This window comes from Pristiophorus japonicus, chromosome 9, assembly GCF_044704955.1.
Source record: "Pristiophorus japonicus isolate sPriJap1 chromosome 9, sPriJap1.hap1, whole genome shotgun sequence".
Lineage (NCBI taxonomy): Eukaryota > Metazoa > Chordata > Chondrichthyes > Pristiophoridae > Pristiophorus > Pristiophorus japonicus.
Window position 1 is genome coordinate 116,498,434 of NC_091985.1, and position 17,031 is coordinate 116,515,464.

General features: G+C 45.4%; 1 protein-coding gene across 2 annotated transcripts in view; it reads right to left on the bottom strand.

Annotated features, from left to right (window-relative positions):
- nup133 (nucleoporin 133) overlaps positions 1-16,779 on the bottom strand; it is a 39,690-nt gene extending 22,911 nt beyond the window's left edge. Inside the window, exons 1-9 of one of the 2 annotated variants that reach the window (XM_070889732.1) lie at positions 16,487-16,779; positions 12,577-12,695; positions 10,674-10,774; positions 7,414-7,512; positions 5,502-5,633; positions 4,719-4,889; positions 4,337-4,492; positions 3,403-3,473; positions 1,328-1,475 (exon numbers count right to left, since the gene is read on the bottom strand). In XM_070889732.1, coding sequence (XP_070745833.1) covers positions 1,328-1,475; positions 3,403-3,473; positions 4,337-4,492; positions 4,719-4,889; positions 5,502-5,633; positions 7,414-7,512; positions 10,674-10,774; positions 12,577-12,695; positions 16,487-16,653 — 1,164 coding nt within the window. In that variant the 5' untranslated portion in view covers positions 16,654-16,779. Of the gene's footprint in view, positions 1-1,327; positions 1,476-3,402; positions 3,474-4,336; positions 4,493-4,718; positions 4,890-5,501; positions 5,634-7,413; positions 7,513-10,673; positions 10,778-12,576; positions 12,696-16,486 lie in introns of both variants that reach the window. The other variant, XM_070889731.1, reaches the window with a different exon arrangement.
- Positions 16,780-17,031: the final 252 nt, after the last annotated feature.

A 17,031-nucleotide genomic window follows, 5' to 3' on the forward strand; every position in this document is an offset into this window, starting at 1 on the left:
AGCAATGCATCGAGTGGAAAGATCATTCTCAAATGTATACAGGTGCAGCGTCCAAAATCCGGAGTTCTGGAATCCAGACCGATTGGTGGTAGGGTCGTCCGGAATCCGGACCCGCTGACTGAGGTCCCGTCGCTGTCTCACCTCAGACCTCGACGTCGCTGCCCTTACCTCGGGGCCTCCTCACTGGCCCACCCAAACAGCTCCTCGGCAGCGGGGCCCCCGCCCGACCAGCTCCTCGGCAGCGGGGCCCCCGCCCGACCAGCTCCTCGGCAGCGGGGCCGGCGGCCCGAACAGCTCCTCGGCAAGCATCCCGCCCCCACCAGTTACTGAACTCATTGAATGGCGGTGCAGGCTAGAAGGGCCGAATGGCCTACTCCTGCACCTATTTTCTATGTTTCTATGATGTTGCAAAATCCGGAAATACCCGAACCTGGGCTCGGGTGTTTCCGGATTCGTGACATCAGAAAGATGTTCCAAAGTCCGGAAAAACGCGGAATCCGGAACAATGTCGGTCCTGGATTCTAGACGCTGCATCTGTATTGCCATTTTCTGATAAATACATTATATGTTGCCTCTACTTCACCTTCCCTCACTCAGTCTCACCACTTCCCTACGAGTACTTGGGGAAGGCTGTGTGTTCAGTCAGGGCACATCTCTCCCCCTCCCTCCCTCAGGCCACCTATCCTAATATTCCCGCACCCCAGACTACCTCACTTCTCCCCCGCACCTGCCACCATGTCCAAGCTGCTCATGCTGGTATCCACAACCAGCCCCCATCAGAGCTCGTCACTGCTCCACACTGAAGCACCAGTCATTATTTGGAAATCCATGTTGGGGATGCGACAGATTGCAATCCTGCAGAATCAGGTTGAACAAGTGAAATGTTCTAGTTCATTAGTTTTTAGAAAAATGGAATGGTAAATTTTAATTTTCTACATGCCAAAAAACTACAAGCACAGTCAAACAAAATGTCAATTTGATAATCTTCCTTTCGTGTTTTCTAAAAATGCACCCAGGCGATACCAATGTGTATTTATAACACCTTTAATGGAGAAATTCTAAGTTCTAAACCAACATACATAGACTTACATGGAATGTACAGCACAGAAATAGGCCATTCGGCCCGACTAGCCCACGTCAGTGTTTATGTTCTATACAAGCCTCCTCCCATCTTACTTAATCTATCCCGATCAGCATATCCTTCTATTCCGCTCACGTGTTTTTCAGCACCCTCTTAAATGCATCTATGCTATTCACCTCAACCAGTTCCTGTAGCAGTGAGTTCCACAATAAATGTATGAATACAAACACAGTATCCAAGTATTACCTGGTATACTGGACAATATTCAGTGACCTCCACTCTAATTTGATCGGATATGTGATAGCCATTATCCTTGACAGTGGCTAAAATGTAGTAGATTAAGCACGGAACGTCTCCATGGTTCCAGGCTGCTGTCAAAACCACCAGACCCTCCCTGGAAAACAAAGAGGTAACAATCTGAAGGCCAAACATCACCAGTTATTTTAAAATGAGAGCAATTATCAAACACCAGCCCTCAATCTACAGAAGCTGCCAGTCACACCCCCAACTGAATCAGAGGCTTTGATCATATAACACCTCCCCTTTCTGGGCTTGACAGCGAGCGAGCCCACCCGCTCTGGGCTCAAGAGTGAGTGAGATCCCCCCGCCACCGCCGGAGCGCGAACCCCCCCCCCCCACCCCCCAACTCCGTGCACGAGAGAGTGAACTGCCACCACCCCTCCGCCCACCGAGTACAAGAAAGTGAGCATGAGTGGAACACATGGTACAGAGCTGAAATCGTACCAACATAAAAGTTGAGGAGATGGAGAGGCAGAGCTCACCATCCATAATCTTCAATGACCTGCTGAACTGAACTGGCAGGATTCTCTGCAGGTGGGCCATTCTACATTGCTCCTTCAGTAGTTTAGTGCCTTTCACATCGACCATCACTCCCTCCCTCCCCACAGCCAAGATTTCTATTCTACCATCCAGGACAACAAGAAAAACTCTAAACTCAGCACAAATCGTGTTCTCCAGCCACCTTCCTTCACCCCACCTCATACACCAAATGTGTGGAGATCGTGTACTTTGGGTCCAAGATCAAGGTCAGCTGTTCAGCTGGTCCTGTCTTTGCATCCCCACCATCTCTCCCTTGTTGTCGATTAACTTCACTTCCACAAAGCCCACCATCGACCATTCCCATCTGCTCCAGCTTCCGTTACTCAGTGCCATGGTACTGACCAGCATCCTGTCCCCGTCCTCTGGCTCAGTTCCTACCACATGCTCTTCTTCAAAAAAATCCTATCCTCACCTGTTTATCCTCTCAAACTACAACCCCTTCTCCAACCTTCCCTTTCTTCCTGAAGTCCTGAAACACATTATCTCACAGACGACATGCCCATCTCATTCATAAGTCTTTGCTTGAAGCCTTCTGATCAGTCTTCAGGCCTGTGGACAGCATCAAACTCTCACTGACCAAAGTCAGTAAAAACATGTGGCAAGACAGAGTGTGTGGGTCACTGCCTCTTACAGCATGCAGAGACTGAGTGTGGGTCACTGCCCCTTACATCATGCAGAGAGAGACTGAGTGTGGGTCACTGCCCCTTACATCATGCAGAGAGAGACTGAGTGTGGGTCACTGCCCCTTACATCATGCGGTCAGACTGCGAGTGTGGGTCACTGTCCCTTACTCTCCTCGATCTCTCTGCTACCATCCACTTCACCCCCTCAAGAGGCTTCCCTCTTGGTCCCACTGCCATCACACTATAGCTCTATACTGCCTTCAATTTTACCTCCCATGCTCACGTAGTCATCTCTGGTGTACCTCCCAGTTCCATCCTTCACCTCCTCCTTCATACATTACCCATTAGTGATCCTATCTGGCATTAGTATACTGTTTTTACATGCAGCACATGGGCTCCATAAGCAATGAAGACTCATGGAAAGAGGAGTTTGACCAGCACCTGCACCTGGCTGGGACTCTTGAAACATCGTGTATGCAGACAACTAGGCAGAGTTGAATAATGTAGAATGAAAATTATAAATTGTAGTGCTCATAGCACGGAATATTCCACTTAATCACCACAGCTAGTCAGGATAAATGCCACTCTTCTTGGAAGTTGCAGATTTGAGTCTTTGCCTATCTCAGGAGATGAAACTGGGTCGAGTACACAACAAGGCTGGTTGCATCAGGTCTGCAGAAGAATGGGGCTTAATGGGCTGAAATGGTCTTTTTTCATTCCAAGGTCTTATGAGAATGATCTCACTTCCATGTTTCTACCATATTAGCTATATTTTCCTGAAGAGCTCAACAGCTGGGCAGAAGTCAATCTTACCAGACACACTCCAAATAAATGCAGTAACAAACACATTCCACTTACTTGCTCAGCTGCAAATCCAGATACTGCACATTGACTCCAGACTTAGTGGCTTCATAATTTTCATCAGCTCCCTAGGTTTAGTGAAAGTTCAAAGCACAGTTATCACTGCGATTATTGTGGGGGTGGAAGTTGACATTCTATTTTCAGTTTTATAGCCCTTCCCTGGTCTCCCTTCACTACCTGCGGTTGAGGCGGTGAGTCAGTGCCCAACTCTTGGGGGCCTATTAATGGATCTCTACAATCCTCCTAAAGATATGCAAAAAGCCCTAGAAGCAGTTACCTGATGGATCCACAGCCCACCCCTCCACAGCACGGAGGTACATCTTGGACCGGAAACTCCAGATATTAAACTCACCAATCAATATATTTGCAGGTTTATGGCAAATTTTATTCAGATCGATGATCATTACCCAAAAGATTTCCAGCTGGTTAGGGAGCCATCACCCACTTTGGACTCAGCTCAGCTTAGACATTTCACTGCCTGACATCATGTAGTTAGCTTCAGTCACCAGGGCAAAGTCATCATACAGCTCCACACGCCCAGATCCAGCCCCCGCTCCCCCCCACCCCCCACGCACACCTCCCCACCTCTCTCACACACACACACTTTGTATGCAGTGTTGATTAACGTTAAATGTCTCCAATCACTTTTTGCTTCCACTGCATTCAGTTTCATCGTTTTCAGAGCACCGAACTCATTACATTTCCCTCCTACAAACAGGAAATTAGGGAATACGATTGGGCAGAACCACCATAGTAGAGAGACCATGATAAAACTGCAAGGATTGGTTATCAAAGATTTATATCAGCTCATTTAAAAGAAATTTAGCAGAGGCGTTTCATCAAGGCACATCTTTCTGTACAGGTAAACCGCCTAAACTGTGCACACACTGCATGCAAAACGCTACTGGTAAGCCAGACTAATGCATCTTACCCAGATTGAATCCCCCAGATCTTCTTTCAAGGATCTGTTCAAGTCCCAGCTGAAAATATGCCGTTCAGATGTCTCATCCACTTCCCATTTATTCAGACTAGAATTAGTCAGCGTATAAAGACACTCATTGTCCTCATCCCACAATACAGAATTCAGCTGTTACAGACAGAAAAATAATGTCAGAGCTGAGAACATCCCACAACAAAGCAAACAGTGACAATTTACATTAGTTGCACCTTAACTTGCATTGGCAAAATAGTAAGTTTCTTTATGGGTGATAGTGGTCCTGGTTAACAAACTTAAATAATCACAGAGTCATCACCAGAATGAACCCAACACGTCAGTTAGCCGCATGTAGACCCAAACTGCCGTAAAGTCTTACCACAACGTCGGTGGTTGGTGTCAAAATGCCAAAGAGTGACGAGACCCTACGCCCCAGTCCCGACAGCATCCCCTGCCCCTGTTGCACGGGGCGGGAGCTCACTCTGCCCGAACCATCTGGTGTCAATCGCAGCAACTGGTTCTTCTGGGAAGCAAGAAAAAATCCACCTCCCTAAAAAAAAACAGAATCATTGGCTATAGCCCATTTAACAGAATTAGTGCAACGCTGAATGAGAGTCACGGAGGACGCAGACAAAAACCAGAAAATTTGCTTCAGTTACAGCCCATGGCACCACTTCACAAAGTGAAAGAACTCCAACCAAAGCCCAGACCCCACTCCAAAGTCCACCTGTTTTAAACCAATTTCAAGTTGGAGATGACATTTACTTCAGACTTCATCGTATCCTCAGTATTCGCAGTGTGGCTTTTTTGGCCAGAATTAAAAATTAAAGTTCTCTGTACATTAAAGGCTCTTCTCTCTGTCCTCAAACCCCCACCCCACCAAAAAAAAATTATCTGCAGATACACAGGGGAATAGGAGCTCTGTATTCCAGCCAGCCACAGGTGGTACATTTCGTATCACGGTACTGGAGTGATATAGTGTTACGCCCTTGACTATTCAGTAATACAGAAAACCCAGTGCCCACATTTGTTTAGTCAGGCTTGCAAAGAACGTTGAAATGGTGAGTTTACCCAACAAACCACTGCAATTGCATGGTTATCAATCACTGACCCTCACTTCACCCCTCTCGCCGCCGCCCCCCACCCCCCCAATGGGACTTACTATTACAGCAGTCAGACACTTCCACTCATTATTGCCAAACTCCACAGTGATTTCAGTGTAGGATTCCTCATGGACCAGGCTGGGCCAGTAACATACCGTTCCCTGTCTGGAAGCTGCCATCACTGACACAGACTAGAAGAGAAGGTGACAAAGAGACTGTTTTAACAGTGATTGACAACAGAATGTTTTGGTATCTTTATTCCTGATGCATACAATGGCATCGAACAAAAAGGAGAGAAACATGAAACTATAACCCCACATAATTGAGTATGTGAGCGATTAAAGAGCATTTTATACTTCACTATTGAGGATGATTCTCTAACTCAAAGTCAAAAGCTACACCCGCCACCATAAACAAGATCAAGTTATGGACTATTCATAGCAACAGTTTTATGAAGTCTAAAAAACAAAATTACGTGTACCCGCTATTAATGCAGCATAAGAGGAAAAACTTCAAAGGAAAATCGCTCATGTCCCCTAATTTTAGACCCCTCAATCATTGGAATCAGTCTGCTTCTATCTACTCTATCCCATCCTTTGAGATTTTCTTTTGCAAGTTTGTTGAAAACTTCGGAAAGGTCAGACTATTAAAAATAAGACAGCTGGCCCGAAATCTAGCCCTGGAGATGAAACATAATTCCTGAAAAAACTGCACCTCATTGAAACCTACTCAAATATCAACTTTTTGACTGAGCTTTCCATCCCCCTCCCAATCGCTCCTCCATGACTCAGCATCTACCTAGATGGTGGAGAAAGCACCCACAGAGAGTGGCAAGAACTTGGAATACAAGGAGTATTTGAGGCGAATTGCATCGATGCATTTAAGGATGTTGATAGGGTGAGATGAAGAGTGGGAGGAGGCTCATGTGGAGAATAAACACCAGCATGGACCAGATGGGCTGAATGGCCTGTTTCTGTGCTGTAAACGCCATGTAATTCTATGCCATTTCACTCCTCGCTTTTTGGAACATGAATGGACATCATTGAAGAGGTTGCAGGTTTATCGACAGATATGTAAATGATTAACAACATTACAGGACAGTGCTTTCTTCAAATCAGATTTCCACAGGATTTGTGAATGTTTATCAGCTGCCTTGGGTTTCTAACTGAAAGTTATAGAAAATGCAACTGAAATCAAAAGTAGCACCATCAGGAGGCCAAACAACATTACAATGATTTTGCCAAAGTTCCAGTGTTATATTGAAGAATGGGGAATGAGAAACACTCAGCTTTCAAGTGGCAATATCACAATGATCGAATCCTCAGGACAGGCACAAAACGTACCCCTCAATTAAATTTAACAGAAGAACACTTGCATTTCAATTGTTTCACATCCTATGGCCCTACATATCCTAGTCATTATTTTTAAAGCATACTGCTGTTATGTAGGCAAACAAAGCAGCCATTTTACCCAAAGTGAAGCCTCAAACAGCGAGCGGGGTGAATAACCAGTTAGTCTGTTTCTTGGTGTTGGTTAAAGGAGGATTGCTGGTCAGGATACCGAGAAAACTCTTCGAATCGGATTGATTGCGTTCACCCAAACACGCAGATCAGGTTAGACCTCAGTCTAATTGTGTTAACCAAAAGAAGGCATCTCCGACCACACAGGAATCTCTTCACACAGATTGCTGAGAGTGATTGAAGCAGAGAGAATTGACACCTTTAAGCGGAGGCTTGATGCATACGTGAAGGAGAAGGGAATAGAGGGATATGGGGACAGGGTGAGAAGTGGTATTAGAGTGGACTATAAACACCAGCATAGAACAGTTTCTTGGCTGTAAATTCTATGTGAGTATCCCTCGGGACTGAACTGCAACTATCAACATGGATTACGTGCTCAAGTCCCGGAGTGATGTCAAGTTTTCAGTGACTAAATCCACAACAGTTGCTTTCAGCACACGCAGGTACTCACCTGTAAGGAGCATTGTTCATTCAGATGAGATAAAGCGACCAGGTCTGCAATGTATGGGAGATCACAGGGCGGCAACTGGAACTCTTTACACACAGACAGCTGGCAGGGAAACAAAACTGTAGTGAAATTTCCAGAAATGTGCTGAGTGAAATCTGTCGTGTACAACAACCTATTTTTTGGTATTAAATGTTTTTAAATGAGATTTTTCTGGTAATATCTTAAAATTAATTCATAATTCATTTCCTTTTGTGCAACTTATTTGACTTGGACCAGTATTTGTTTCCTTTCCCTCCTTTCTACAACACCTTCCCTGAAGTAAATGTGAACAGCTCCTTAATCCACAATGATCACACTTTAGACAGCCTCATGGTGGCTTAAAGATGTAGCACAGTTATGAAAGACCGGGGAAGCCGTCTCCACACAAAAGGTGTCGGCAAACCCTAGACACAACACAAGAACATAGTATAAGATATAGGAGCTGGAGTAGGCTATTTGGACTTTCGAGCTTGCTCCGCCATGCAACAAGATCATGGTTGATCTTCTACCTCAACTCCACCTTCTTGCACTATCCCCATATCCTTTAATCCCCTTAGGTCCTCTGTCTTGAATATACTCAACCATGGAGCATCCACAGCTATCTGGGGTACCGAATTCCAAAGATTCACCAACCTCAGTGAAGTTTTACAACCCTTTGAGTGAAGAAATTTCTCCGTATCTCAGTCCTAAATGGTCAACCCCTTATTCTGAGACTGTGAGCCTGTGTTCTAGATTCCCCAGCCGGGGGAAACATTTTCTCAGCATCAACCCTGTCAATTAGATCACCTCTCATTCTTCAAAACTATAGTGAATATAGGCCTAGACTCGATCTTTCCTCAGAGTAATCCCCTCATCTCAGGAACTAGTCTAGTGAACCTTTGCTGCACTCCCTCAAGTATTCCTTAAGTAAGGAGATCAGAGCTGTACACAGTACTCCAGGTGTGGCTTTACCAATGCTCTATAAAATGCAGGGAACAGCGCCAGCCCTTATACATGGCCTTCTTCGACTTTACAAAGGCATTTGACACCGTCAACCGCGAGGGTCTATGGTGCGTCTTCCTCCATTTCGGATGCCCCTAAAAGTTCGTCACCATCCTCCGCCTGCTCCACAACGACATGTAGGCTGTGATCCTTACCAACAGATCCATCACAGACCCAATCCACATCCGGATCAGGGTCAAACAGGGCTGCGTCATCGCCCCAACCCTCTTCTCAATCTTTCTCGCCGCCATGCTTCACCTCACAGTCAGCAAGCTCCCCGCTGGAGTGGAACTAAACTACCGAACCAGTGGGAACCTGTTCAACCTGCGCCGTCTCCAGGCCAGGTCCAAGACCACCCCAACCTCTGTCGTCGAGCTACATTACGCAGGCGACACCTGCGTCTGCGCACATAGAGGCTGAACTCCAGGACATAGTCCACGTATTTACTGAGGCATACGAAAGCATGGGCCTTCGCTAAACATCCGTAAGACAAAGGTCTTCCACCAGCCTGTCATCACTGCACAGCACTGTCCCCCAGTCATCAAGATCCACGGTGCGGCCCTGGACACCGTGGACCACTTCCCATATCTCGGAAATTCTCAGCCTTCTATCAACAAGAACAGGCATCAACAACGAGATCCAACACCGCCTCTAGTGCACCAGTGCAGCCTTCGGCCACCTGAGGAAAAGAGTGTTTGAAGACCAGGTCCTCAAAACTGCCACCAAGCTCATGGTCTACAGGGCTGTTGCAATACTCGCCCTCCTGTATGGTTTAGAGACATGGACCATGTACAGTAGACACCTCAAGTCACTGGAGAAATATCACCAACGATGTCGCCGCAAAATTCTACAAATCCCCTGGGAGGACAGGCGCACCAACATCAACGTCCTCAACCAGGCCAACATCCCCAGCATTGAAGCACTGACCACACTCGATCAGCTCCGCTGGGCAGGCTACATAGTTCGCATGCCAGACACAAGACTCCCAAAGCAAGTGCTCTACTCGGAGCTCCTTCACGGCAAACAAACCAAAGGTGGGCAGCGGAGACATTACAAGGACACCCTCAAAGCCTCCCTGATAAAATGCGACATCCCCACTGACACCTGGGAGTCCCTGGCCCAAAACCGCCCCAAGTGAAGGAAGTGCATCCGGGAGGGCGCTGAGCATCTTGAGTCTCAACGGCGAGAGCATGCAGAAATCAAGCGCAGGCAGCGGAAAGAGCATGCGGCAAACCAGTCCCACCCACCCCTTCCCTCAACGACTATCTGTCCCACCTGTGACAGGGACTGTGGCTCTCGTGTTGGACTGTTCAGCCACCAAAGGATTCACTTCAGGAGTGGAGGCGAGTCTTCCTCGATTCCGAGGGACTGCCTATGATGATGATGATGATATAATTATAGCACACCTGCTGACTCTACCCCTCATTCGTGTTATCTGCACTCTAAGAGAGAAGGTGCTTGCCTCATTTCTATGCCCCCGCCTTTTCTCATGATGCATTATTCAGATAGATTTTTCCTCCTCCTACCTTTCAGGACTATAGATACACTAACTAAAGTCATTGATACAACAGGACTGATGAACTTAGCTGGTCACTGTAGGACCGTTGTTTACTGTGCATTAAAGTCACATGAAGAATGTTTTACGGCTAGGTAGCGGTCTGGGTCAGGAGGCAACCCTCCAGCTTTGGGACCAGGGTTTGAATCCAATTCAGACTGCCAATTTCCTTCCAAAGAGTTAGTGGCACCTGGATTAAGAGATGGAAACATTCATACTGTTCTCTCCTGGGTTAAGGCACATTGTTAGATTAGGAGCTTCATTCTGCATCTGGCCAAACCACAGCTGGCATGGGAGATCTAGGTACCGACATAGCTCAAGATGGGGAATGCGCACATGAAGATTTATGGCTACGAACCAGATTCCTACAGCAAGATGGCTACGAACCAGATTCCTACAGCAAGATGGCCACGAACAACAGAGCTCTCCAGCACGCTAAAGTCTATCGCTTTAAAATGCACATATGGACACAATAATTTCTCTTCGAAACATAAAAGACAAATAAAATATTAAACCAGTCAGAAACATATTGAAACCATTGAAATTTTTTGGGTGTGCGGCCCATTCAAAATACTGCGCACGCGCGCTTTTCTTATTTATAAGCCGGTAAGCCGGCTGCGCGGAAACTGCGCGGCCGGACAGCTTAAAGGGAATGTTGATTGAAACATTAAGTGTCAGTGCTTGTTACCTTAGCAATGGGCATCTGGCCAATCTTCCAGACAATCAGTTTTTCACCACAGACTAGCCACGCCCATCCATTTTCACTTATTTTAACACTCAATAGCTCATCTGCTAAAATAAAAAGTAATGATCAGTAGACAAAAGAACTTCAATGCCACTTGGGACAATTTCACACAAATATGTCCACTACAATAACCAGAGCAGCACCGCTCTCCGTAAACCTCTCCATCAGTAAAAACTTCCTGGAAACCCAGCTCTTTGACCAAACTATTGCTCACCCCTCCTAATCTCTCTCTCCATGACTCAGCACGATATTTCCTCATGCCCATCTGTGAAATGCCTTGGGATATTTTTTATGTTGAGGAAACTATATAAATGCAGCATTGTCTTTTCATCACAATAAATTCTTTAGTTGCACACAAGTGTCAAAACCAGGTGAGGCAGGATTAAAGACAGGGGATAACTGGCCCAGGGCGCAGAGCTAGAACTCAGTCTCCATGTTAAAGTCATACATCCAGTCCTTTTTATATTAATAGATGCCCATTGTTAAGTTGTGGAAACTGCCGATGTAAACTTGTCACACTAATTACACCCTCCCACTAACGGTGGCACAAATAACAGGACTGTGTAATTAGTGTGACACTTTCCAACACAGGGAGCTTCCATTATATAGTAGACAAAGAGTATGAAGACACGAGATGTTTTAAAGATACTTCTTATGACTCAGTAAATTACCACCACCTCCTCCAAGCTTCAAATATTAAGATTCTGTGATGATGCTTTTACCCCAATGTCAATGGATTAGAGAAGATACCTTCAACAAGCTCCTCGTCGAATTACAGTTTATCCTCAACAATGATTTGTCAAAGATGTCCAATCGGAACAAGGAATTAATTTCTGTATTAAGACTGTCAATCAGTAGGCACATACTACACTAGTGTTAGCCACATCTGTAAATTGGGAATCCAGATGTATGTAATTCTATTTGATTAATAAATAAAAATTGACTAAAAGCCACCACGTGATCTCAATACTCATGAATATGGCATATGCACGTGAACTTTAACCTCAGAATTTGTTGGTAAATTGGCAAGATGGAAAGCAGAGTGCATGTGTTTTTTGATTGTTGCGGCTGCTTTACTTCCTTTGTCACTGAATGGTGGCAGATGTTTGTTAAGTAAATATCCATGTATGGAAGACATTTACTAGTATTGTGTGTGCATCATGTTTTCTACTAAATTAGTGCATGCGGCTAAATCAATGTCACCGCAGTCACACCTGTGGTCAGTCAGTCGTTTCCATTGGACAAACACTGTACTAACCATTGCCATGACCCTGTGGCATCCCCAGTTCCTGGGGATAATGACTGTACTGAGATGCCCCATTATCCCAGTGTGATACCTATCGTGACCTGTGCTGTTCAGTTACTCTCATTACTAAAGTGCATGATGTGGAATGCACCATTCGTATAGAGCTGCCCTCGTGTTGTAGCATGTTCCACTTCAGTAACATCAGGGATGGAGACTAATGTCTTCACAACGTCATTTAAAGGGTGTTATAAACATTGTGTCTGTACCCAGGTTGCCTCTGACCAGCAATTCTAAAATGCACATTACTAGCATGGGACAAAGAAACAGCAATAATATAGGTGCAACGCAGCATCTTCAGGACAGTGCAGCAATTCAGTAGAAAGTACAGTATCCCTTTAAAAAGCTCGAAAGGCAGAAAACTAAGCAAGGGTTAACTTCTTTCGCTTTAAGGGCAGGGATGGGGAAGCACAGTTTACTGCCTCACTGAGAAGACACATTGGAAATAATGCACTTAGCAATGAAAAAGTTCCAAACTCCGTACACAGCACAGAGTCAATGTTTATGCACCAATTAGTTGCTTAGTAACAAAAAGAAAGTTACCTTCAGCTAGTGTTATAGCCTCCATAACCTTAACAGGAAGAGAAGATCCAAAACTCCTGATTTCATAGTTGAGGGTCTCGCCAACTGTTTGATACTGTGCTCCTCTGGTTGGGGTTGAACTTAAAGAAAATAAATAATTCCAGTTAAAACTCACAACAGTGACTATATTTAAATCTCAAAATCAATGTCATCATACTCTAAAAAATATATTCCAACTGCTCATGGATTTAGCAAGTTTGGGGCGAAAGCAAAGGTTCCACTCAGGTGATCAAAACAGAATCTTTCCTTTCAATATTCATAGTGCCAAAGAAATTTGCAGTCTTACAGTTTAATTTCTTTATGGTGAACTTTAGATGGTTTCAATAATGACCAGCATCTGTGTAATTCATGATGCAATACAAACAGCGATAAGAGGCAATGGCAGAGGTGGGAGAAGGGCAAGAGACATCATGAGCTATGGAGAACGGAAGGAAGCTGAATCTCCTATACTCTATAGAATTGAGATGAACGAGAGATGATCTCACTGAAACATACATCATTCTGAGAGGGCTTGAAAGAGTAGAATCTGAGGCGCTGTTTCCCCTGGCTGGAGAATCTAGAACCAGTCGTCAGTCTCAGGATAAGGGATTGACCATTTAGGACTGATGAGGAGTCTTCACTGAGGTTTGTGAATCTTTGGTATTTTCTACCCCAGAGAGCATGGGGATGCTCAGTCGATGTCTATATTCAAGACTGAGATGGTTAGATTTTTGGACTCTAAGGTAATCAAGGGATATGAGGATAGTGGAGTTGAGATAGAAGTTCACTCATGATCTTATTAAATGGCAGAGCATTTATGTTATGTTCATTTACAGAACAAACTAAGACGAGAACATGATTCAAATTTTAAGAAATAAAATAGTAAATTGATTGTCAATATTGACACAGAGATATAGGACTGTATTTCCTTGCCATTTAACTATGAATGACCAGTAAATCTAACCGAGAGGCGTTTTGTAAACAATAGAATAGAACCAGAGAAGGTTATCTATAAACTGAAGCAGCTATGAAGTAAACATGAGGGATCACTCTGAACTTCAAGCTATACATCTGTGGAACAGCCTGATACCAGTCTGGCTGAAACTTTCACACAGGATTTCATCAATCTGTAAGAAGGCAGAGAGCAGAGGAAATGGGTTTGCGTTGACAAAATAAAGAAGTGTCAACATGGAAACCAGACCTGGGTAACTACGTTGAGCAGGCTGAATGCTTTTTTCTCATTCCCACTTCATCACCAGATGTTAAACGCAAGTTCTTAATTATAGCTATAAATCAGGATATATTCAAATGTTCTCTAAAAGTATAGCATCAGCCCCATTCACCAGCTCCCCCACATTCTGAAAGGATTCAATTTATTTCCTTCGGGACATACACAAGTTCATACGTTGCATTGCCCTCCAATACCCTACTAAACTCCTTATTTTAGAATCAATCCCATTCATGTTCCCACTGTAAATATAAAGCTAACTAGTACTTGTAACCTTTGAAAACTGAGCTCGAGTTCACTTTCCAGTTTTCTGGTATCAATCAAGCAACAATATCACAGGTACTGGTATCCTTTCCCTCTGTGATTATACAGATACACTAACTGAAATATTCAGATCCTGCTGAGTGTTAAAATCCCACTCACCACTTTGCTCCAAACTGGTTTTCATTTCAGATTGCTTAGTTCAATGACTGACATGCACATGGATGCACATTGCAGACATCTGCAAAACTCCACAGAAATTGTTAGACAATAAACGACCAAGGTCCATCTGGTTTGCGTTCACTCATCCTGGTAGTTGCTTTATACTATGATAATGGAATTGTTGACAAATCATAACAATCAATCACTATTGTATCATGTCTCAAATTACTCTCATACTGTAACCCAAAATATTACTTTCTGAAAGAAATCTACCTAATTTGCATTTGAATGAACCAGTACTAACTGCTTCCACCGTTTCCCAAGGAGCTGTTCCATAGATTGACCACTCACTCACTGGCATTGTTTCTGTAGATTCGTTTTGAATTCTTCCCCGCCCCCCAACCCCACCTCACTACCCCCACCGTTCAAGCGCAGGCCATGTCCACTGGCTCTACTATTCTGGACAAGGTGAAACATCCTGTCATGGTCAACATTATCTTAGAATCCTAAAACAGCAATAAATCCTATTACCCCCTGACCTTCTCTTTACCAGTGAGAACACACTCAATTTACATAATCACTTCTCATACTCCAATCCCTCCATCCCCTCAATCATTCTGGTAGTTCTCTTCTGTATCCTTTCAACAGCCTCAGTATTTTTTTGTACTGTAGCGACCAGAACTGTGAATCCATTGGCAGGATTGGTATACCAATGTCAGTGTTCTCTCTCAGGCCAACATCGAGGCATTGATCACACTCAATCAGCTCCGATGGACGGGCCACATTGTCTGCATGCCTGATACAAGACTCCCAAAACAAGTACTCGACTCTGTGCTCCGTCGTGGCAAGTGAGTCCCTTAAGGGCAGAGAAAACACTTCAAGGCCACTCTCAAAGCCTCCTTGAAAATATGTAATATCCCCACTGACTCTTGGGAATCCTTGGCCCAAGACCGCTCAAAGTGAAGGAGAAACATCCGAGAAGGCGCCGAACACTTCGAGTCTCTTCGTCAGGAGCACGTGGAAGCCAAGCACAAACAGCGGAAGGAGCGTACGACAAACCAAGCACCCCACCCACCCATCCCATCAACCACCATCTGCCCCACCTGTGACAGAGTCTGTAGATCCCACATTGGACTCATCTGTGTGGAAGCAAGTCATCCTCGACTCCGGGCGACTGCTGAAGACACATTATTCTTAGTGCGGGTGCACCAATGATTTATAAAGTGGCAGGATTACCTCACTATTTCAGTTTCATATTGACCTTTTAAAACAACCCAACATTTGATTTGCTTTATTCACCGCCACCGTACATCGTTGCAGTAGCTTCAACTTATTGTCAATCATGACGCCCTGATCTCTTTCATTTTCCATGCACATTATTTTCTTTCCATTTAAGTAATAACCCATTAATTTGAATTTTTTGTGTCCCGATGCAAATCACTTTGCATTTCTCCACATTGAATTTCACTTGCCATCTGTCTGCCCAATTTCACAAGTGTATTCAAATCCTCCTGAGCTTTGTATCACCTTCAAATTTAGCCACTGTGCTTCAGAGTCCTAGCTCCAGAATATTTCTGACGATATTAATCAAGAGGTCCTAAAACAGACCCCTGTGGGACCCCTCTGGTAACATTCTCCCAGGCTGAGGACAATCCCTGTCCTACTCTTTAGGTTCTATCGGTCAACCAATTACATAACCATTAAAACATATTTCCACTGATCAGTCGTACCCTCGCTTGAGTCAGTTTGAGTGCCACTACAGAGACTTGAGCACAAAATCCAGACCAACATTCCCAGTATTGTATTAAGGGAGCGCCGCACGGTCGGAGGGCCAGTGCCGAGGGAGCGCCGCACTGTCGGAGGGCCAGTGCCGAGGGAGCGCCGCACTGTCGGAGGGCCAGTGCCGAGGGAGCGCCGCACTGTCTTTCGTTTGAAATATCAATCTAAGGCCTCTCAGGTGGACATAAAGGATCCCATCCTAATTCGAAGAGCAGGGGAGTTATGCCTGGTGTCCTGGCCAATATTTATCCCTAATCAACATCACTGAAACAGATTATCTGGGCATTATCACATTGCTGTTTGTGGGAGCTCGCCGTGCGTTTCCTATATTGCAACTGACTGCACTTCATTGATCGTGAGGCACTTTGGGACGTCCGGAGAATGTGAAAGGCGCTATATAAATGCAAGCCTTTCTCTATTTTCAGAATCAGCCTCTCCACGGGAAGCCACATCAACACTCACCGGCCGCACAGGGAGGACCGCCAGGCGGGGGATAAAAGCCCCGGACCGCCGGCCGACACGCTCCGCCGGCCCTGCACCGTGAAGCCGCCACCGCTCCGGGTCAGTGGGGACCCGAGGCAGCCTATCTGGGACCTTTTGCCGCCGGCAGGAGTCCGCGGGGAATACATGACGAAATGGCCGCACACTCTCAGGCCTCGGCCGTGCTCTGGGTCTGCCGCTCCCTCAGTCAGAGCTCGCGCTCTCGCAGGCCTCAAAACCCAGCACACGCCAGACCGCGATAACACTGCGCCTGCGCGAACGGCCAACCCTAAGGCACTGTGATTGGGCACTTTAAAGTGAGGACATTGTCAGCATATTCCTAATTGGCTATAATTATGCGGTTTGTTGTAACGGCGCTCCTGATTGGTCAATGCTGGTTATAAACAACCCCGCCTCCGGCCAAAATGGCGCCTTTTCAGTTCCACCCTCCAGCGGAGAAAATCAGCGCTGCACCGGCCTCCAGGCCCCGCCCTCTGCTCCAGGCCCGCCCCATGTGCTCCAGGCTC